A 23686-nucleotide genomic window follows, 5' to 3' on the forward strand; every position below is an offset into this window, starting at 1 on the left:
GTGCTACAACGGTCTTCAAGAGGACCTGCGATACCGCTTCTGCCTCCCGTACACTGGAGGCGGCACATGGGTCATGCGGTACGATCATACTGTGGTGGGACGCACACTCATTGACCTCTCATGGCCCTGCTCCACACTTCAGGGAGGACACTTTCCATTAGCTATCTTTTCTGATGCCGTGTCACGCCGGCCTCGTCCAACAACAGAACTCCTTTAGATCCAAACAGACTCTTCCACTCTCTAACTGGAAGTGAAACGAGGCCACGCCAACACTTTCACAATACAACAGCCGGGAATGCACTTTTCGGTAAAAAAAAACACATTCTTTACTCCCAATTAATCAAATAAACGTTTCACTGAAGAATAGGAGCCAGCTTTGATCGGTAAACAGCTGTTAAAAACTTTTTTACTTTGCAATACCATTACAACGCATGCATTACCATGCATGCGTTGTACATCACAAAACAATTACTACACATTTTTTTAGAACGCATGGTCATTTACCACGCATGCCTTTACAACAAATGTTGTTGTAAAGGTATGTATGGTAAAAAGCATGTAGACGATCCACGTCGTTGTAAGGAAACAGAAGCTTTTCCGCCCCTCAGAGACGACGTGAAGCAGGACCCACGAGGAGAGAGGAACAGAGAGGAGTGAGAGGTAAGGGGGATTGGGCATGGGGTTTTCTAGGATTTAGGGTAGTGCAGTGGTGTTTGGGTAGTGTAGGTGTCGTGCTGTGGGTAGTGTTTTAGGGTTTAGGGTAGTGCAGTGTTGTTCGGGTAGTGTAGCGGGCTGTGCTGGGGGTAGTGTTTTAGGGTTTAGGGTAGTACAGTAGCGTAGTGGGTGGTGCTGGGGGTAGTGCTTTAAGGTTTAGGGTACTGCAGTGGTGTATGTGTAGTGTAGGGGGTCGTGCTGGGGTAGTGTTTTAGGGTACAGGGTAGTACAGGGGTGTTTGAGTAGTGTAGGGGGTCATACTGGTGGTAGTGTTTTAGGGTTTAGGGTAGTGCAGTGGTGTTTGTGTAGTGTAGGGGGTCGTGCTGGGGGTAGTGTTTTATGGTTTAGGGTAGTGCAATGGTGTTTGGGTAGTATAGGGGATCGTGCTGGTGGTAGATGTAGGGTTTAGGGTAGTGTAGTGTAGTTTGTGTAGTGTAGGGAGTCGTGCTGGGGTAGTGTTTTAGGGTTTAGGGTAGTGCTGTGGTGTTTCTGTGGTGTAAGGAGTAGTGCTGGGGATAGTGTTTTAGGGTTTAGGGTAGTGCAGTGGTGTTTGGGTAGTGTAGGGGCTCATGCTGGGGGTATTGTTTTAGGGTTTAGGGTATGGCAGTGGGGTTTGGATAGTGTAGGGAGTTGTACTGAGGGTAGATTTAAGGTTTAGGGTAGTGCAGTGGTCCTTGTGTTGTGAGGGGGTCGTTGTGAAGGTAGTGTTTTAGGTTTTAGAGCAGTGCAGTGGTGTTTGTATAGTATGGGGGGTTTAGAGTAGTGCAGTGGCTTTGTGTAGTGTAGGGTGTCATGCTGGGGGTAGTGTTTTCGGGTTTAGGGTAAAGCAGTGGCATTTGTGTAGTGTAGGGGATAGCGTTTTAGGGTTTATGGTAGTGCAGTGGTGTATGTGTAGTGTAGGGGGACATGCTGTGGGTAGTGTTTTAGGGTTTATGGTAGTACAGTCGTGTTTGTGTAGTGTAGGGGGTCGTGTTTTAGGGTATAGGGTAGTGCAGTGGTGTTTGGGTAGTCTAGGGGGTCCTGCTGCGGTTAGTGTTTTTGGGTTTAGGGTAGTGCAGTGTTGTTTGGGTAGTGTAGGGGGTTGTGCTGGGGGTAGTGTTTTAGGGTAGTGCAGTGGTGTTTGTTTAGTGTGGGAGGTCATGCTGGGGGTAGATTTCGGGTTTAGTGTTGTGCGGTGGTGTTTGGGTAGTGTAAGGATCGGGCTGGGGGTAGTGTTTTAGTGTTTAGGGTAGTCCGGTGGTGTTTATGTAGTGTAGGGGGTCGTGCTGGGGGTACTGTTTTAGGGTTTAGGGAAGTGCAGTGGTGTTTATGTAGTGTAGGGGGTCGTGCTGAGGGTAGTGTTTTAGGGTTTAGTTCAGTGCAGTGGTGTTTGGGTAGTGTAGGGGGTAGTGCTGGGGTAGTGTTTTGGGTTTAGGGTAGTGCAGTGGTGTTTGTGTAGAGTAGGGGGTTGTCCTTGGGGTAGTGTTTTAGGGTTTAGTGTAGTGCAGTGATGTTTGTGTAGTGTAGGGGGTAGTGTTTTAGGGTTTAGGGTAGTGCAGTGACATTTGTGTACTGTTGGGGGTTCCTGTTGGGTTCCAGTGTTTTAGGGTTTAGGGTAGTGCAGTAGTGTGTGTGTAGTGTAGGGGGTCATGTTCTAGGGTTTAGGGTTGTGCAGTGGTGTTTGGGTAATGTAGAGGGTCGTGCTGGGGTAGTGTTTTTGGGTTTAGGGTAGTGCAGTTTTGTTTGGGTAGTAAAGGGTGTTGTGTTAGGGGTGGTGTTGTAGGTTGAGGTAGTGCAGTGGTGTTTGTGTAGTGGAGGGGGTCATGCTGGGGGTAGTGTTTTAGGGTTTAGGGTTGTGCAGTGGTGTTTGGGTAGTATAGGGGTAGTGCTTGGGTAGTGTTTTGGGTTTAGGGTAGTGCAATGGCGTTTGTGTAGTGTAGGGGGTCGTGCTGGGGGTGTTGTTTTAGGGTTTAAGGCAGTGCATTGGTGTTTGTGTAGTGAAGGGGGTCGTGCTGGGGTTAGTGTTTTAGGGTTTAAGGTAGTGCAGTGGTGTTTGTGTAGTGTAGCGGGTTGTTCTGGGGTAGATTTAGGGTTTAGGGTAGTGCAGTGGTGTTTGGGTAGTATAGGGGTAGTGCTGGGGTAGTGTTTTGGGTTTAGGGTAGTGCAGTGGTGTTTGTGTAGTGTAGGGGGTCGTGCTGGGGGTGTTGTTTTAGGGTTTAAGGCAGTGCATTGGTGTTTGTGTAGTGAAGAGGTCGTGCTGGGGTAGATTTAGGGTTTAGGGTAGTGCAGTGGTGTTTGGGTAGTGTAGGGAGTTGTGTTGGTGGTAGTGTTTTAGGGTTTAGGGTAGTGCTGTTATGTTTGGGTAGTGTAGGGTGTTGTGCTGGGGTAGTGTTTTAGGGCTTGGAGTAGTGCAGTGGTGATTGGGTGGGGGAGGGGGTAGTGTTTTAGGGTTTAGGGTAGTGCGCCCAACCATCCACAATATCCGTGGACAAAGGGGATCCTGACTCTTTTGAATGCGCCACCAATTGAATAATTTGGGTCAAGGGCCCTACCACGTCAAGACCTATCAATTCATCTCTTGGGATCCCTCATATATTTGGAGAAAAACGTTCATAGTTTCTCATCAATTTCAGGCATGTTTGCCACCTTCTCCATCAGTGAGGACCTGGAGCATTCTCCCCTCATCCTATTCCTGACCTCACTTTCAAGGGGTAATGGATTTTCCCCACCACATACTCTGTCACTTTGGCATCAGGTGTCCACTCCGCCGACCTAGGATAGTAAATTTGGGTAGGCTCGAACATGTCCGAGTGGACCCCGTCCCCAATTGGGCACTGAGAGGAGTGAGACTCTAGACACCAGGGTCGCCCTGAGTCCTGATCCTCATCGGAGGAGGAATTGTTCTCTGATACATCCCCTCCCTCTAATGGAAACCCGCCGTCCGGGTCTACAGTAGTGGTGACAGTGTCACAATTTTCTCTAGGCACCTCCTCCTCCCAGCAGGGTGCTTGTTTTAACCTTCGCAAACTCTTGAGGAAGGTCTCCGTAAGTTTATAAAATTCTTCCAAGTGCCCCGCGTTAAGCTTAACTGCCCTTTTATTCCACATCTGGGAGCTACTGGGACCCGCCACCACCAGATCTGGGTCACTGAACACCCCAGGGATGCTTTTCGCCAGCTTATGAACCTGATCCCTAAGAGGAGGCAGCACCCTAGAAATAGCCAGAGAGAGGTCTTGGTCCACTGCTGGATGGAGAAGTTGTGGGCCATTCCTCCTCCACCTCCTGGTAGGAGGAGTAAAAATGGTCTTCTGGAGAAGACATGATAGCAGAGGGTGTGATACAGAACAAATGCCCTTAAAATCCTTAAGGCAGCCCCTTGCTGTTGTTCTAACACCTGGGCTTTCCCTCGACTGAGCCTGCGGTACCAGGACTGCGCATATCAACCCCTTCACAACTCTGATTGCCGGTGTGTGCGGAAATTTGACTCTTGACCCGCCTGGAGCTGCCGGCGGCAGGGACGAGACAGCTGGTGTGCTGGGCCGTAGATCAGTGGCCTGAATTTAGATGCGCGTCGGCTGACGTGCCTCTACGTGCGGCGGCGCTGTGAGGCTCTGGAGACGGACCCGGTAGACCAGCACCGGGAGTAGCGGCGCAGTGCGGCTGTTGCCCTTACCGCTCAGTGGGGTGGATTACAGTTGCCCCCAGCACATTTATAGGGAGGCTCGTGGGGGGTCTCTGGGATGCCCGCATTAGGCACCCCCCCTGCTTGCGAGGTCCTATTCTGATCAGGGGCCTCTCCCTGGACATCAGGACATCGTCGGGGGCTACCCTGGTATTTGCCCTCCCCTTGATCAGCACAAGGCAGCACGTGCATTGGCCCCCCCTGGCCGAGTAGGCCTCAGCCCTGCATTGCAGCAGCTGTAGGGACGACTTCACCGGGCACAGTCGACGGGAGTGGACTGACGTGTGCACTGATCCTGAGGGGACTGCCACGACACACTTGCCTTGAAACTGAGCGGACTTCGCCTGGGAAGGCGCAATACGAGTTTTTTTCCTGCTGCCTGCTGCGAGCCGCCCCCGGAGCCCCGAGGTCGCCGCCTGGACTGCTGCGCAGGGGCTGACTTCAACATGGGCAAGGGAGACAAGACTCAAAGTAAGCTCCTTTTTGAGAATCGCCGCGCTAAAACCCCAGAGGCCCAGGAGGCAGAATATGCGCCCACGCACAAAGGCGCGGAAGGCACGATCTACTCAGACATCAAAGCTCTGCTAGTTACGATGGAGAAGGGCCTGCAAGACAGTATGGCGTCCATTGGCACTAAGATCGATGCCCTCACCTATCGTATGGACCGCATGGCGGAACGCGTGGATAAACATACGGAGCATCTGGATATGTCAGAACGACGCCTGACGGAGGTGGGGGAGGCTCAAACGGAACTAGATAAAGACCGCAAACAGATTGGCAGGCTCTTGCAAGCGATACAAGACAAATCGGAGGATTTGGAGGCCCGATTGCGACGCTCTAATATACATATCACAGGAATTTTGGAGACGTCACAAACCGGTAAAATGGAATTATGCGTTGAAAAACTCCTCACCACACTACTGGGAGAAGACGTCTTCTTGCCGGTGTTCATTGTAGAGAGAGGGCACCGCACGCTGGGCCCTTGCCCGCTGGGCCCTTGCCCTTGCCCTTGCCCGCGCCCGGGGCCCCCCGAGGCCTATCATAGTCAAGCTGTTGAACTGGAGAGATAGGGACACTGCACTGCGTATCGCCCGAGAAAAGAAGTATCTGCACTTTGAAGGTTCTGTATCCGGACTTCACAGCAAAGGTGCAAGAAGAGCGCAGACATTTCGCCCCCTACAAGAAGCAACTTGCTATGCCATGCTATATCCGTCAAAGTTGAGAATCAACCGGCAAGGCCATTCTCACTTCTTCATGGATCCGAGGACCTACAGAAAGCCTTGAAGACTTGGACTGAAGAATGTCGGGGAGACCCTGGCAGCCAGAGGGATGGCGAGGGTAACAACAGCCAACTGGAAAAACAAGACTGAGGGCGACAAGCAGCATGTTGTTCCGGCTGCGCGGCGGGACTCTGAGCTTGACAAAATGCTTTGGATTAGACTCTGAGCTTGGAATTGATATGAACTCCCTCCCTGCTCCTTTGTGAAGGGTGCGCACGGGCCCTCAGGACGTTCACAAGAGGGCGGATGTACCAGCCTATGGGTGAGATAATTCTGATTTTAATACTTCTCAGATAATTAGTGTGTGTGTGTGGGGGTCAATACGTTTCTGCATAACTCCCCTCTTGGATTGGGTTAAGGATCTGACTTGGTATTGATCATTTTTGCTGCACAATGGATCTGAACCCTGGTGGAGTCGTTTAACTGTGCTATGTAGGTTCACGTTGAGACTTGCATATTTGGCGATGGCGTTGGGGGCGGAGCATAGGCCAGGACTTACCAAAATTGCTTACTGACTTTCTGGCAATCTCGGCCTTACCGCTGTGTGCACTAGTGGCTCCTTTGTGTGCTTTCTTGAGTTGTTCTGGGACTAAATATGGGGTGGGATGTTGACATGCTAGGCCGTGTTGGGTTTGGTCTGCTGTGGGAGGGGGGTGGTGGGGTTCCGGGTTGGGAATATTTACTCATTGACATGTCAGGTCGAACTGGGGTTGGTTGGCTGTGGGAGGGGGGAGGAGGTGATTTGGGTTGGGGGAGTTTTGTTTTTTAAGGGCAGATGTACCGAGCTACTTCCTACACATGTACTACCCTCCATGCACAGGTGGCTTTCATGTTGGCTGCACCCAAGCATCGCATAACCGAGGACGATGGCGGATAACTCGAACGGCTCACGCTCAGCCAAACTTAGGACACTTATGTGGAATGTGCGTGGTCTTAACACCCATAGAAAGGTCAGGAAAGTGATTGGCTACCTACAGCGCCACCATATTGATTTGGCTCTGATTCAGGAGACTCACCTTCCTAAGTCAAGTCAAGTCAAGTCAAGTCAAATAATTTATATAGCGCACTACATACCCAGAGGGTCTCAAGGCGCTTAGGGAGGGGAGGAGGATTACTTGTCAAATATCCATGTTTTAAGTTGTTTTCTGAATGCTAGGTGGTTCTGGGTAAGGCGAAGGTAAGTGGGGAGTGAGTTCCATGTTTTAGCAGCCAGGTATGAGAAGGATCTGCCTCCCATGGTGGACTTGTTGATGCGAGGTACCGTGGCGAGGGCTTGGCTGGCAGAACGTAGTTGGCGGGAGGGGGTGTAGAAGGACAGTCGTGAGTTGAGGCATTCTGGTCCGATGTCGTAGAGTGATTTGTGTGCGTGGGTTAGCAGTCGGAAAGTGATCCTCTTATTGACGGGTATCCAGTGGAGGTCTTTCAGGTGGCCAGAGATGTGTTCGTTGCGCGGAATGTCTAATATGATCCTGGCTGAGGCGTTTTGGATTCGTTGGAGTTTCTTCTGGAGTTTAGCGGTAGTGCCTGCGTAGAGGGTGTTTCCGTAGTCCAGTCGGCTCGTGACCAGAGCATGGGTGACTCTTTTTCTGGTTTCGGTGGGGATCCAGCGAAATGTTTTTTTGAGCATGCGGAGAATGTTGAAGTAGGATGAGGATACGGCGCTGACTTGTCTGTTCATTGAGAGTGAAGAATCCAGGATAACGCCTAGGTTCCGTGCGTGGTCTGTCTGGATGGGTGCTTTTCCAAGGGCTTCCGGCCACCAAGAGTCGTCCCATGCAGAGGGGGATGTACCTAAGATGAGGACTTCTGTTTTATCTGAGTTCAGTTTCAGACGGCTGTGTTTCATCCATTTGGCAACTTCTTTCATTCCTTCGTGTAGGTTGGTTTTGGCGGTGCTGGGGTCATTGGTGAGAGAAAGGATCAGTTGAGTGTCATCCGCGTAAGAGATGATGTTGAGGTTGTGTTGGCGGGCGATGGTCGCGAGGGGGCTCATGTATACATTGAAGAGGGTGGGACTGAGTGAGGATCCTTGTGGTACGCCACAGATGACTTCAGTGGCCTCGGACCTGAATGGTGGAAGGCGGACTCTCTGGGTTCTTCTGGTGAGGAACGAGGTGATCCATTCGAGTGCTTTTCCTTGAATTCCTATGTTTCTGAGGCATTGTAAAAGGGTGCTGTGGCAGACTGTGTCGAAGGCTGCAGAGAGGTCGAGGAGGATGAGGGCGACTGTGTCTCCATTGTCCAGTAGAGTTCGAATGTCGTCTGTTGCTGCGAATGCTATGCTGAACTGCAGAGGATTGGCTGGGAATGTAGCTGTTGCGGGCTTTACCACTCACGCCAGGGGTGTCATGACATGGGTGAACCCTAAATCTAAGCTAACACTACAAACCCTGGAGGCTGATTTGGAGGGTAGACATGTCGTCTCCAGATGCTCCGGCCTTGGCCTTAACTTGGTAATCGTTAACACCTACGGTCCTAACTTTGACTCCCCAGCCTTTTATCAGGCCCTAGCGGCCAAGATTCAACAGTACGACCTGAATAACCTATGGTGGGGGAGATATGAACCTCACTCTTGACCCTACCCTTGATAGGTCAGCTGGCCCGCACCGTAAGCCATCAGCGGCAGTGCTGGAATTGCGGAGAGCCATGATGTGCCTGGGCCTAGAGGACGCATGGCGTTCCCACAACCCATGTCAGGGAGGTTATACGCACTACTCTGCGTTTCATGACATACATACCAGAATAGATTTCTGGCTAGTTCCCGCTTCCAGATTAGGTATCCTCAGTGAGTGCAGTGAACTCCTGAGGAAGCTGTCGGACCACTCGCCTGTTCTCCTGGAGCTGCAGATCCCGGGCAAGACCATTCCACCATTCACCTGGCGGTTTCCGCCGTACTCTTTACTGGATCCAGTGTTCAGGGGTGAACTGGCAGAAGCGATTGACGCATTCTTTGACAAGAACCTTGGCTCTGTGGAGAGCTTTCAAACTATTTGGGAAGCATTTAAAGTATATATACGGGGGTGACGATGGCCAAGCACTCTGGGATTCTAAAATCCATCAGGAAGAGGCTCGCGGACCTCGAGAAACAACTGGAGGTCCTGGAAATGAGACGAGAGCGGGTGGACGGCAAGGTGGGTGACAAACTTAAAAAATTACTGGCCGAATACCATGAGGAAGCCGATAGGGAAATCAGACATATGGGGAAATATGCCACGGCCGAGTGTACGGAGAGCGCGACAGACCTAGTGCGGTGTTGGCCAAGATAATTAGAGAAGCGAGAAACCGCAACTTATCACGGAGATAAAGTCTCCCTCCGGTGAGGCCCTCACTGACCCTTCTGACATAGCAAATGCTTTTAGGACCTACTATGCAGACCTGTACACGTCGCAGAGGGGGGATCTGGAGGACGACATTGAAGACTACCTTAGCCATATAGACATACCTATGCTGACTAACACTCATAGGGAATTCCTCATGCTCCCTATAGAGAGGGATGAAATTTCAGAGGCACTAGCAGGTATGAAATCTAGCAGTGCTCCCGGGGCGGAAAGATAAACTGATCCCGCACCTGGCGGCTCTATTTGCTGATATATGTGTTGAGGGTAGTATGCCCGAGTCTATGAGAGAGTCTCTCATTGTTACGATATTAAAACCGGGCAAGCCTAGGGAGGAATGTAGCTCATATAGACCTGTCTCCTTGCTCAATGTGGACGCAAAATTATTCGCAAAAGTATTGGCCACCCGACTGGCTCTCCTGGCACCTCGTTTAGTAGCCCCTGAACAGGCAGGGTTTATCCCGAGCAGGAACCTGACGTATAACTTTCGAACAGTTTTTGGCACAATACAGCATGTCCGACAGGATAGGAAGGCGTTGGCGGTTTTCCTCGACATGGACAAGGCCTTTGAATCGGTGGAGTGGGTGTTCATGAGCTTGGTGTTGCGACGCATGGGCCTTGGCCTACCATTCCTCCAGATGAAAGGTGCGCTGTACTATCGGCCGCGTGCTAGACTTCGATTAAATGATTTGGTCACAGACTCGTTCCTGATTTCTAGGGGCACGAGGCAGGGATGCCCTCTCTCGCCCCTGTTATATGCCCTGGTGGCGGAACCCCTGGCCTGCGCACTGCAGGAGTACCACTGCAATGAAGGCATACATTTCTCAAACTATAAGATTGTGGTGTCCATGTACGCTGAAGATACTTTACTATATGTACGCGACCCAGACTCCAATTTATCCTCTGTCCTCAGGGAAGTTGTTCACTTTGGCGCGTTGTCTGGACTGAAGGTCAACTGGACTAAGTCATTGGCATTCCCCCTGACTCCTGCTACACTACCCACCGTCATGGAGTACTCACTTCGCTGGACAACAGCCGCGATTAGATACCTTGGGGTGCACCTACACACGGATCCGGAGACAATATTCAGCGCTAACTATGGAACGGCCCTCAGTAAATTGGAGAATGAAGTGACTGCCTGGTGCAAGCTCCCACTTTCTCTACTGGGGCAAATTGTCAATATGAAAATAGTTGTGCTCCCTAGATTCTTATTCCTCTTTATGATCATACCTATGGTCCTCCCTAAGATATTCTTCCAGCGGCTCCAACAACTACTTACGAAACTTGCCTGGGCAGGTGGTCTGCCCCGTGCGAAATGATCGCTCCTCACACTGCCTTACACCATGGGAGGGCTGGGTCCGCCAGACCTCAAATTGTATTACAGAGTGGCGCAGGCCGTTCACCTACATACTTGGATACACGGGAACCGCGATATACCACACGTAAAAATGGAGACCCTGTTTGTCCGACCTCTCTCTCTCCCCCATACGATTTTTGAACCTATAGATCGTAGGACTGGGATACTAGATTCGATTTCAACCACGAATCATGCATGGTTCAGTCTTCTGCAGGTACAACATGGTGCACTGCTATATTCCCCTATTATGCCTATCGATTGGGTCCGGTGGCTTCCTCCTCTCCGGGAGAAAGGGGTAGTTACAGACATGCAGAAACTGAACATCAGGGTTGCGGGAGACCTGTTTGTGGATGGGGTTGTCAAGACTTGGGAACAGGCGGTAGTTGGCCTGGGCACCTCATCGCCCCTGAAGCGGTTTCAGTTTCATAGAGTCTGACACGCGCTCCCCGAAATGTTGGGAAATGACATGGCGGAGCAGCCAGAGGTGAGAGAACTCACGTATGTCATCAAGTCCACTTCACCCCAGACACCACTTATATGCACTGTCACAGACACACAGGGAACACACGTACACCAAAGCACGACTTGTATGGCAGGCAGACTTACAAGTAGTACTGGACGATGTCATGTGGCTATATTGCTGCACCAACACCAGCAAGCTCTCTTTAAATGGCCGGCACAGGCTTGTCCACTTTAAATTCCTAAATAGGATATATTATACACCAGCTAGGCTCTGCAGATATGGCCTCAGACCTACAGCGGATTGTGATAGGTGTCACGTCCCTGATGTGGGGTTCCTACACTTAGCGTGGCAATGTCCTAGAATCAGTGATTTTTGGGGGAAGATTTTTGCAGAAATTAGCGTTGTCACTCAGATTGACATCGCCCCAGATCCTATGCTTGCCTTGCTTGGATATACCAAACAGCTGCCGAAAGCAGTGCGTAGACTAGTGGACATGGGATTATTGATGGCGCGCCGAGTTGTGGCATGTTGCTGGATGATAGGCCCTGCGCCGACACCTAAAAGATGGGCACATGAGATGTTATATTGCTGTACGCAGTCTGAGAACTATAGCGAAATCCTTCCCCCCTCTAGTAGGCCCAAGAACTTTTGGGGGCTTTACCAAGCTTACATGGCAGCTAGGGGTGAGACCTCACCAACACAGAATCACAGGGGGTCGGAAAATGAAGAGCGCTGTTAGTTGTTTACCAGGACCGCTGACTGCACTTCCACACTCATGGTCTAACATCGTGGGGGTTGGGTTGCTGCTAGCTGCTGCAGTCTGGAGTATTTGGGCTCTTGAAGTTGGGTCCTACAATTGCCGCCGACCCTGCCTTTGGGGTGGTTGGCTTAAAGGCTGTATATGTGTTCAAGGGCAAGGGTGCACGCGATTGACCTCGTAGGAATGCACAGGCATTTATTGTGTGGGGGATAGCAACTGATACACGCTGGAGGCACTACTATAGGCCATGTAGGGCAATTTTGTCAGTGTGTGGGAGTTAGTGGCTCGGTCACGAGGGTTTTTGTTTTTCCTGGGGTTGTTAATGTTTAAAAAGGGATGATATGATTATGCTCGTTGAATACTGGGGCACAAGGGACAAGTTACTGAGCTATGAATCTAGCCATCATTACTCATCACAATAAAAATAAAATAATTAAAAAAAAATTCAAAAAAAGAATAGACTGAGGCGCAATACCAATGCTGATCACTAACGTGGCCGTGTGGAGAAATCACCGAGTAGCGGTGTCAAAATTAGGCGAGGGTTGATCGGTAATCAAGCGGACACGAAAGAAGTGACCGGATTCCCAAACGCGTGTAAAGACCAGCGGGAGCGCTCGACGGAGCTGCCTCGCTTGGACCAGATGCACCTGACAGGATCTCACCGTGCGCAGAGCGCACAGCATGAGAAGCTGCGGGGGGAAGAATGTGCTCGCGCAAGAGCCTGCCACGCCGGGAATATGAAACAATACCAAGGGAATAATGGTAATAACGTGCACAAGAAACCGCTATACAAACAGCAACAACATCAGATTAAGCCAAGAATGTAAGGAATGCACTTAACTGACGAGCAGTGAAGAAAGAGGAAGCGGAAGGGACGTCACAATATTATATACGATGGACTGTGATATGATTGGACTATTGTTGCCTTGGAGACTACCCCTCTAATGGTTCATGGGTTGTCCTTTGTTTAATTATTGTTTGTGTTACGTGTTCTTTGAACTGCTCTGCAAATAAAGTGAGGTAAGATATGCATAATCCTCGCCTCCGTCCTGCCATAGAATTTATTCAACTTTATTTGATCTGATTTAGAAACATAGATCATAAAAGTGTACATAAAAACAGTAAATCCTCTTTCCTAATACAATACAGTGAGAATTAAATAAAACCAGTAGGTAAAAACTGGTGGTAGAAAGCTCGGTTCAGAGCAACTTCAGGTTAACAGAATCGTAAAGTTCAATGTTTTGCAAGATCAATCTCATGTACTTTGTGCAAAATAAGCAATAAGGAGTCCAAGTAAGCTGTAACACTCCAATATCTGACCAGTCTGCAATATATAACACTGCAGAAATTTTTTTAAATAAAAAGTGTTTTGCACACTTCTGTCATTGGGCTATATGTGGGCTACATCTGGGTGATATTTGTGCTACATTTGTCTCTTTTTTATCTGGCAGCCATCTTGGGAGACTCATTTGTTTTGTAGTTTCCTAATTTCCCCATTTACTGCAGTCTCATCGGTAGGAAATGACTTCAGCTTTTTTCTTTAATTCCATCAAGAAGGCAATCAGATGTGTCACACATTTGCCATGAATTCAGAATGTTAGTACTCTAGTTGTTCATTAGATCACTGTAGTAAAGCTACTGCTCACCAGTGAGTTAACTGGAAGTCTACTGCTGGTATTGAAAGTGATTGCTTCAGTCTGCTTGCCAGAACGTTCTAATGAAATAGAAGGGGATCTGAGATCTTACTTAACACATGCCCTAAATTTTCTTTCTGCAGCACTAACCATAATTTCAATGGCAAAATGAATCCTCTCATGTTGTTCCTTTTTAAATTACATGTTTTAAGTGTTACCAGTTTATTCCAATCAAGATGGCTTCAGGTATGCCATCATATTGTCATAATTAAGACTGTTAGCGATCTAATTGTTCTTTAGAACACTCGGGGAAGCTGCAGTAGAACACATCAACTGACAGGCTGCCCCTGTTGAAATATAACAGGAAGATATGTCACACTTGAAACATGTCCTAATTTTTCTTTCTTTAGCACTAACTATAATTTCTATGACGAAATGAACCCCATCATTTTGTTTCTTTTTAAAATAAATGTTTTAAGTGTTACCAGTTTATTCCAATCCAATCAAAATGGCTGCAGGTGTACCATACTTTTGTCATGAGTAAGGCTGTTAGCGCTCTAGTTGTTCTTTAGAACACTCTGGGAAGCTGCATTAGAACACAAAGGAATCGACTGACAGTCTCTGCCCTTGTTGGATGTACATGTTTTACTGAGAATGTCAGACTTCATTCTTACATGACTGAAAAATATAATGTGAATTTACAGAAAATATGCTCTCATTTTAGCTTCTGGAACACCTTTCAAAACTCTATGGGACAAGCATGTGAAAATAGTTGGCTCTCAAACATGATTCATGATATCCCAGCAGAAGGTTTTTCACAGGGTAAAATCACCTTAGAACACACCACAATTCCTGAAATTAGTATGGTACCATCAACAAATGAATTCTAATGTAACTAAAGTCTGTTATAACCCTTTATAGTTCTCCTTTTTGTTAACCCTCAAAATCTTTGATTCACTACAATGCATTTCAATGGGGTACTATAATGTATATTGGTCCCAAGATGGCTGCCAGTTATTCCAGGATGAAGTGCTGACAGCCAATCAGAGCTCACGATGACATGTGTGGTTAGGCTCTGCCCAGATATCAATATTTTTTTCTTTTTCAAATTTCCTAGGAACTACTGAATGGATTTACACCATTTAACAAAAAGAGTTCTTTCTGAACCAAGGGCTACCTTTTTGCCAAATTGGGTGTAATTCCGTTCAGCAGTTTGGGCTGAGCCGTGTTTAAAGTTTCCAATATTATAAACATGGAGAAAACACGTTTTAGGACCCCCTTTTTTCTCTACCCCCGCTTGCCGAATCACCACAAAACTTTTAGGATAGGAGCTGACCGGAGCGCCCCACGAGTTTCAAAACGTTTGCGACGATTCGTCAAACAGGGCCAAAGTTATTGGGAAAAGGTAATAAAATTTTCCTATGGATAATAGGTCCTAACTATAACTACCTACTGGCGATCTCCAGTAGGTAATATATTCTCCAAAGATTTCAGTCACAGTAGTTTCCAAGGAACACCTTTGTATTGTGTGTAATAGATTCCCCCGTCTTTAATCAGTGACTCATTTTGGTGTGATAGCCTTCATCAAACTAACATGCTCAATCACCCTCAGTAACATATACAAATTGTTCAATGGAATGAGTGGACAGACCTGGCCCAACAATAGCATCATGCTAGCCTTTATTTTTTTCATCAGTATTTATATTGTTCTGCACGAAGGGTGCCGATTTATTGTTGCCCGCCAATGTAAGCAAAAGCAGAGAAAGTGTTGGCATTTGGAGGGGTTTAACTATTCCTACTCCAATCTATTCAACAATAGCAAATGAGTTGGATTTTGGAGGGGTTAGCTATAATATGCCAACTCTACACTCAGCAATAGTAGTGAAAGCCTTGGAATTTGTTGGGGTTTCATTTACAATTCCTACTCCAACATAAGCAAATGCAAGAAAAATATTGGACTTCGAGGGGTTAGGTTTGCTTTATCCACTTCAATCTAAGCAACAATAACGGAAGTGTTGGACTTTGGGAGAGGTTAGATTTAATATTCTGACTACAATGTATGCAACAGCTGGGAAATGTGAGGTATGATGTAGCAACAGTAGGGAAAGTGTAGGACATTTGATGGTTAGATTTAATATTCCCACTCCAATCTAAGCAAAAGATTGGAATGTGTTGGACTGTGAAGGGGTTAGATTTACTATCCCCACTTCAATCTGAACAACAGTAGGGAAATTGTTGGACTTTGGATGGCTTAGATTTGCTGTTCCCACTCTGACGTAAGCTAAAACACAGACAATATTGTCTTTGGAGGGGTTGGATTTACAATATCCACTGCAATTAGTTCAGAAAGTGTTGAACCCTGTCGGTGTCAAATATAATATTCCATCTCTGAAGTGAACATAAATAAATAAAGTGTTGGTCTTTGAAGGGGGTACATTCAGTATTTCCATTCCAATTTCAGCAACAGTATGAAAAGTGTTGAGCTTTGGAGGGTTGGATTTACTACTTCTACTCAAATGTAACCCAAAGAAGGGAAGGTCTTGGCCTTTGGAGGGGTTACATATACCATTCCAGTTCATAGACCTTTTAATCAATATCTTAGTGATTGCAAGTAGACTATTTCCACAAAGCATTCGGATAATGCTGTTGTCTGACATTGATTTTTTTTTCCCTTTCTTCAGGCAAACTGGAATGGGGTTAGGTGGCACCATGACCCGCGTGGGCAGCATTGTGGCTCCACTTGTACAGATTACAAGTGAATATTTCAACTTCCTGCCTCCAATCATCTATGGTAGTACTGTTTTCCTTTCAGGGATATCAATGTGCTTCCTGCCTGAAACACGCAACATACCTCTACCAGAGACAATACAAGACGTACAGAGGTATGTAGGATGGTAAATCCTTTCTTTCTCTCTAAATATTTCTGACACCTTACATCTAAAATACAGTTAAATTCCACAGCACAAAAAATATAGTAAGAGTGTGGACTAATTTTGCAAATGCACATATTATTCACAGATTTTAAACTGAAATCACAAAGATTTAAATTGATAATCCTAACCTGAGTGGGCATATTTCTGTTGAATTTTTAAATTTTAAGCCCCACCATAACATTACCCTCCTGACACTTCACTTGATTTCAGTTTCATGTTGGGTAACTTTTAAGATACTTAAGTACAAAATATATATCTGCTCAAGATACAACCACCTTCTACCATACTTTGCAACAATTTAAAGTGTTATTCTTCAATTCATTGAAACCTGGGGAAAGATAATTCTCAGTCCAATTCGACAAACATTGGAACTCCCTGCTCTTCCACATATAGAAAATACAAAACCTGCTTTCCTTCAAGAAGGTCATCAAAATTTCAAGTTCTGGCAAATGCTTAACTATTAACTACCTACAAAATCCCCTGTACTTCCCCTGGATAAAAACCCAAGACATAACACTCTACTTTCTAGTACATAATACCAAAAAAACATAGCCTTAAAGCAGAGGTCTTCAATCTGTGGGGCGCGACCCAGTGGCGGCTGGTGACATTTGAAAGTGGTGGGGCAGAAACTGATAATCATACTGCACCGTAGCGAGCGAGCGTAGCGAGCGAGCGTAGCGAGCGAGCCCGGACCCCCTAAGGAGAGTTCGGGGGGATTATCCCCCGAGAAAATTTTGAAAAAATAGTGGAAAAATTGTGCATTTTCAAGCAGATTTGAATAAGAAGGAAGGTTAATAAAGCAATTGTGAAAGTGCAGGTATTACATTATTAGAGAGCTGTCATATAACATAGGTAGCTGCTTATTCAGTATAACCACAGAGCTTCATAACAGACTCCTGCAGCGCTTAGGAGAAAAACGGCCCGGGCGCTGGTCTGTGACCGAATCAGGGAGGGTGCGGGCCCGAGGCTTGAGACACACTCGTGAGAAGGGGGGTGCGCACTCGCAGTCCTTCAGGACGAAGGACCGTCAGGCGAGTAGAGGGTGCGAATGCATGGGTGAAATATGTGAGAGCATGTCTCCTGTCCCGGGACTATATATGAGACAGCATGACTCCACACAGTATATGAGAAAGCATGAACCCGCCCTACACCCCAAGACCAGGGCTGTTCTGAAGGGATCAGGGCAATGCAACTAAGGGCCAATAGATGTTGGGAACTATGCCTAGGACGTGGCAGAATGTTAACTTGCCCCAACTGCCTGAACAGTTAGTGGGAAACTGAGAATTCAATGCAGGTCTCTTAATGAGGCCAATTGCTTTTCTACAGGTTTAACGGTAACCTGCCTTCCCGTCGATGCCCTGCAGTTAAAAGGCTGTGCAGTAAAAAGTAACAAAATATTTTAGCTATTAATTATTAATCCAAGGTTCAGGACAATCCCCAGTTGGCAGCATTGGCATAGGCACAAATAAATATCTAGCCAACACTCAATACACTGCAGACTTGTAGCCTAGCGAAAAGCAACAGACATGCAGGTTGTTACGTAGGTAGTGTTTCCAAGTAGGCACACTGCTCAGAAAATTCCCAACCTAAAGCACAGGAACGAAACTGTTTGCAAGATTTCCTGTCCCATCTAGCATAGATGGACAAGATACAGAGATTAAAGGCGAGCTCTTGTAAACCGTTCAAAAAACATTTCTAAAGACTCAGATAAGCAAAGAAACAATTCTTAATAACAACTCTCCATATTAACACGTTAACAGTCCCTTCCAGACTTAAATCTAGCCAGGATGGGCATGGGGAAAAGGAGGAGCTGGGCAGATAAATCTGCAACCTTCTAAGTGTTAAAATCAGTCTTCCTGAAGTGAAACCAGTTTTAGTGCAGACCTCAACATTGCCCAGTGCTACCTACAAGTACTACAAGTTGCCTTTTTAAGATTGGAAAAATCCTTTGGACTCAATGATAACCAGCACCCTCACCCCCACAAACAACGAGAGAAATCTAGGCTCCCTAACCCTATTTCAAAACCAAGACAAACACATCCACTTCCACGTTCGCATGTTGAGTTGAAGATGAAGGAGCTGTAGATACTGGAAGCCGCACGTATCACCAGTGAGTGAAATGTCCTTTGAGAAAGCGAAGAAACAGGCATGTGAGAGTCTTCGTGAACGAAGAGACCCTCAAAAAGACCAATAAGGAGAGCACCACCATCTCACCACAGAATTCATCATGGCAAACTTTATAAAAGCCCTTGTATGGTAGGTAGACAATGATGTATGTTTGTTGATGCTGCGGGTCACCGAACTCCGCCCTTTACATGTGTTTAAAAATAACTTTAATAGAGCCGGGTTGCACATAAATGGAGGCCATTATCAAACAGAGCTTCATAGGAAGCTGCCGTACATTATAACTAAGGGTCCCGGTTTTCCGTTTATACGGATTTATACATATAAAGACAGACGGAAAAATATTTTTTTCCCGTCTGTATTTATAAATAGAAGCGGAAAAATACAACTAAATTAGATTCTCTGAGCCCTCTTCCTGATTGCCGTTTATGACTGCCCTCATTAGCACCTGCTGAGCCATTAATCACTCTCTGCTAGGCACGGAAAATTCCTTCTGCGGTTCCTTTGACATCTCCATCGCTGAGCCTGCACCCCAGTGAGTTTTAGGTCACAGGTTAATCAAAGGGTGGGGGGTGGACCTGTATTTCACTGTTTGCACTACTACAGGTGTTAACATTTGAGGAGGTGAGGGCGTTGTTAGCAGAGCGAATACTTGGAGCTAAGACTGGCAGAAATGTGTGACCCAAAGAGGTCAGATATACCAGCAGAATAAACACATTAAGAAAATTAGGTTGCATTCACTTGCAGGCCTTAAATTGAAACGTTCCTCCGTGACTTGGTGAAGCATGAATAAACATTCCTGAGAGACAGAGGCAGCTGGGGCATATCTGTAAGCCCCTTTTCAAGTTAAATTGTTTATTTTCTCCACTGTGTGAGGAAGAACTGTGGCTGCAGCTACACTGTGTGGGATTAAAGCTTTAAAGTAAATTGTTCAAATGCTACGGGGCAGTATTAGGTAAAATAAGGGAAGTGATACAAGCCCAATGTCTTCAAAGCAGAGACTAGTTAACTTATGGAAAAAGGGTTTTGCATTAGCGAAGGACTTAGTTTAAAAAAAATGTGAATCAAAAGCTGCCCACTTACGTGGCTGTTGTTGGATATTTTAGGCTTCATGCTTCAGGATTGTGAGGGAAATAGAGCCTGGCAGGACTAATGCAAGGGCCTTTATTTTTTCTGAAATGAGAGCTTGCTGCTGTCTTTGGCCAGGTCACTGAAAGTACCCAGGTACACTTGTCTAAATTCTAAATGTGTTTACATAGAATAAAAATGGCTACTGACAGTGTTTTCAATATTGTAACAGCATCAGATCACTAATATTATCGCAGGTAATCTCTGTGACACCACTCCCATTTCTCATATGTGAGTTCCTGTTTTTATCTAACAGAAAAGTTTTTGGATGGATGTTGCATGAAACATATTTGGCGCATATATACATATAGCTAAACCTATAACAACCATTTGCACTGTCTATTTAAATAAATGTGGAGAAATACTAGCTGCAATGTCTTTTTTTGCTTGCGACAAAAATAAATACAGATATATACAGATAAAATGACATAAAAATAAATATGGATAAACACAGACGGAAATGTTAAAAAAATAAATACCATAAAACCGGGAGCCCTAATTATAACCTGTTCTCATCCATGTACGTGGGACTGGTGGAATACGAAAGGAGAACATTCGGGCCACTATCTGCAGGCGAGGTCTTCCAAAACACCGTGTGGGAGAGATGCTCCCAGAATCTGCAATGCATGTCTGTGATGTTCTCAAATATACAATACAAAAACATCATTGCACATCACAAAAAGTCTCTTTCAATCATTTGCTGTAAGCACGCATAGACCCGATTTCTTTGTCCAAAGGAATCACGTAGTGTATCCAAAATCCAAACTTTATTTCTTTTTATAAACACGGTTCTTGACAGCCGACGCGCGTTTCGCACCCTATGGGCTTTCTCAAGGCAAATCTCCAATTTGTATGATACTTTATCTTCCAATACTTGCGTAATACACGCTCCCTTTAAAGGGCGTCCGCCCAATGTATGTCATCCAAATCTAGTAGCACTCTATCAGAGGTTGCAGTTGCCCTCACTTGTTTTCAATGTGGAGCCATGATAAGTTCCAACATAAATTCCAAAGACTGTCTTCCACCGAAATCGCGTTCAAAACCAGGTTCTCAAATATACCCTGCCCCTGCCCTCACTGAGAGGATCTGAACTCTGACCTCCAGTCCATCCATGGTAACCACAGCCTCCAATCCATTCTCGGACCGCCGACCTGCCAGACACATCCAGGACCTAATCTATCCATTCTAGTGCTCCCCGACCCCGTGCCACCCTCGGACTCACTTCCGTCCCCAGACCTCAGTCTCAGACCGCATAGGAAACCAAAGTAGGGAGTCATGCCTGACATATAAGCTTGACTCTGACTCGGCCCAGCCCCAAAACGCCTATAGCCCAGTCGATGTATGTGACGCACGATGCATTTGCAAACAGATCAGCCCACCTCTGTCCCTAAGTGCGTAGACTGTAGACACCGCGGCCCCCTCGGCCACGCCATTCCTTACTGCCTTCAAGAGCTCATTACGATTTTTAGAACCATTTAAGGCAGAACAGTTAACCAACCGGTCCCAGGCCCAACGCTAAATATCCTCCTCTGTACGCACTCACAGTCAGGAAGTTCACTTACAAATTCCAAAGCCGCTTTTAGGTGAAGCTGCTTGGAACCAGAAGCAAGCAACTTAACTGCGAAAAACTTACGTGGACGTGAAATCAGCACACAAGGAGGGAGCATGTCTGAGGACCCTACTCCCTCAAAGCAGCGGAGAGGACAGCAACAAATATGCATGTGGTGTCTAAAAAATAGAGACACGCTGCATGACGCCATCAGCAATTGTGCCAATGGTCCTGGTGCAAGCAAGGAAAACTACCCATTTGGCTGCAAGTGGGCAGTAAAAGTGAACAACTATCAGGGCATAGGCCGCCTGTCGCTACACCAAAGGCAGCTATGCCCCTGGTCCCCCTAAAAAGCCTGTGACACAATGTATAATCAGGGCCACGGGAATTATGTGGCAGGGAAGGACCAAATTTTGCGGCAAGAAAACGCAAATGATGTGGTTTAATGTGGCACATTTTACGATCGTAATACTGCATGTTTTCGTCATCTTTACACTTCCTGGGCATTGCTTGACCCCCATTAGCACTGGTTTAACACAAAAATATAGCAATAAGCATTAGAATGGTGACCAATCAAGCTTTACAGAGGGCCTTCAACTGAGGGGCAGCACGTGTTGCTGCGTCTTTAGTAACTTTTGAACCCTTTGAGATAGAAATTAACCTTTTTTTATTACAATCTGAAGATTATGCAGAAGACGATGGATTATGTGGCAGATGTGGAAAATGCATACTTAAGCGAAAAACCAGTCCTGTCAAGTAGCACGCATAAGACGTGACTCTTACGCATTTCAGCGTGGTGTTCCGCAAAACCGCACTGAAATGTATTGTCACGCATTTTTAATGCTATTCTGAAACTCGCCTAGGGTAGGGTTTTGGGCGCGCGCCGGCGCCTGTGACACCTGTGTGCCGTCAGTGGCTTGCAGCTTGTTACCATAGCTGCCAAGGTTTCAGATTGCTATGTGTGACATTTTCATAATTTCAGTGTAATTATGAGTGACATTTCAACAACGATGAGTGACACTTTCTTATGAGCAAAATCAAGCAATGTAATCGTGCTAATTTCTTGTACAAACCACACAGGACTCAGGGTAACTTCTCCAATAGGCATACATAACTTGTTTACCCATAAAAAGCAGGCTAAGAACCAATAGCAAAAACAATAAATGTATGCCCAAGTGGAGCCAATCACCCTTTTTGCTTCTTTCCACTTGAGAGCCCTGCTTTTCGCACAGCACGCCCCACACAGCACAACCCGTGGACTCCAACATTGAAGTGCAGCCACAATCACAACGGACCGCCATACTCCATCACATCATCCTGGCTGCTTTGATGTGGACAGCACCACAGCTGACCAACTCATAGCAACTTGGCGTCAGCTTTCATGAGGGAAGCTCCACTCACCACAGAAACTCACAGCTATCTGCAAAGAAAGCAACGGTAGCCCATGAGGCTCTGCCACCATGTACAAAATAAGGAATCCATCGAGAAAAGGAAAAAAAGGAGGAGGTGGTAACAACTAACAGCACTGGTGACTCCGCTGTTTAAAAGGAACAACCATTTGCAAACTGTGTAATTTTTTTAGTTTCAGGTGCACAGTTGATGTCGGTCTGTCAAAGTACTAGTAATCTAACAGTATCAATAAAAACAGCACATAAAATAACTTTCACAATTTTACCGCAACAACTTGCCTCGGATAAGGGGTTAATAATGTAGCTGTCAGGCATGGTAAAATGAGCACAGCCTTATGATGTAATCTTGCTCTATTTGGATAGGAAAAAACAACAAAGGGCTGCTTCAAACAAGAAGACATAACTGATTAAAGAAACCCTTTCAGCCGGGGAAAACAAAAAGTGCATCTTTTATTCACTAACATGTAATATTCAGTAAAATAAAAATCCACAGTGGTCGCCTACAGCTGAGCACTTCGTGTTCCATGGCTAGTTGGGTTAAGAGCCCTTTATTTCTGCTCCAGACTGACTCTCGTCTCTTGCATGAAATGGCCTTCCCCTTAGTAATCACTGCATAAGGATGGCTCACAGGGCAGAAGAAAAACGACTGTCTCCAGGATATTAGGGCTGTATAATTAGGTTTGGTAGTAGTTATTTGAAACCTTTCCTTCATAACAGAACACTATGTGTAAAGTTTAACTACTTGCCATGGTCAACTTCACGTCGTGGCACATGCAGTCTCGCTTTGGTTACAGCCTGCAGCCCGCCTGTCAGCCTCGCCTGTGTTCATGCCAGGGATTCTGAGCTACTAACACAAACGACGCGGCCGCATAATTACATGATAGCAGTGGCCCTGTATAATGCTGCTCTTGATGATTCAGTTGCTGTTTGCCGTGTTCTTACTCTGTGTATACCGATGAATCTTTGTAGACTTTCAAGCCCACGGAGCATTTTATAATGCAATGATGCCCGCCTTGGTCCGATCAAAAGGGGATTTGAGCTGGGCCATTGAGCGGCGGCTGGTGTGCCAGCCGGGCAGGAGCGGTCTGCCAATGATAACCCAGCAGTTCCTGTGACTCTAAACAGAGTGGGGAAACAGTGAATTTGATGAAGCGAGAGGCCTGCCGGTTTATGGTGTTCCGCTTACAACTCCAGATCCTAAGCAAGACTGGACTACTGCACGGACTGAGGTAGGGATGATGTGTGAAGCTAAAGGGTAGGGTGGTGAACCCTGGTTCAATATCAGGGCGATACCTTAAAAAAGGCTGGGATATGATGAGTAGGTTAACAGAGCATTTAT

General features: G+C 46.5%; 1 protein-coding gene across 1 annotated transcript in view; it reads left to right on the top strand.

Moving 5' to 3' along the window:
* LOC147691768 (solute carrier family 22 member 6-A-like) overlaps positions 1-16102 on the top strand; it is a 407661-nt gene extending 391559 nt beyond the window's left edge. The window contains exon 9 of the mRNA XM_086939479.1: positions 15886-16102. Coding sequence (XP_086795605.1) covers positions 15886-16102 — 217 coding nt within the window. The remainder of the gene's footprint in view (positions 1-15885) is intronic.
* The last annotated feature ends 7584 nt before the right edge of the window (positions 16103-23686 follow it).

This window comes from Lissotriton vulgaris, chromosome 9 (genome assembly GCF_964263255.1).
Source record: "Lissotriton vulgaris chromosome 9, aLisVul1.2, whole genome shotgun sequence".
Classification (NCBI taxonomy): Eukaryota; Metazoa; Chordata; class Amphibia; order Caudata; family Salamandridae; genus Lissotriton; species Lissotriton vulgaris.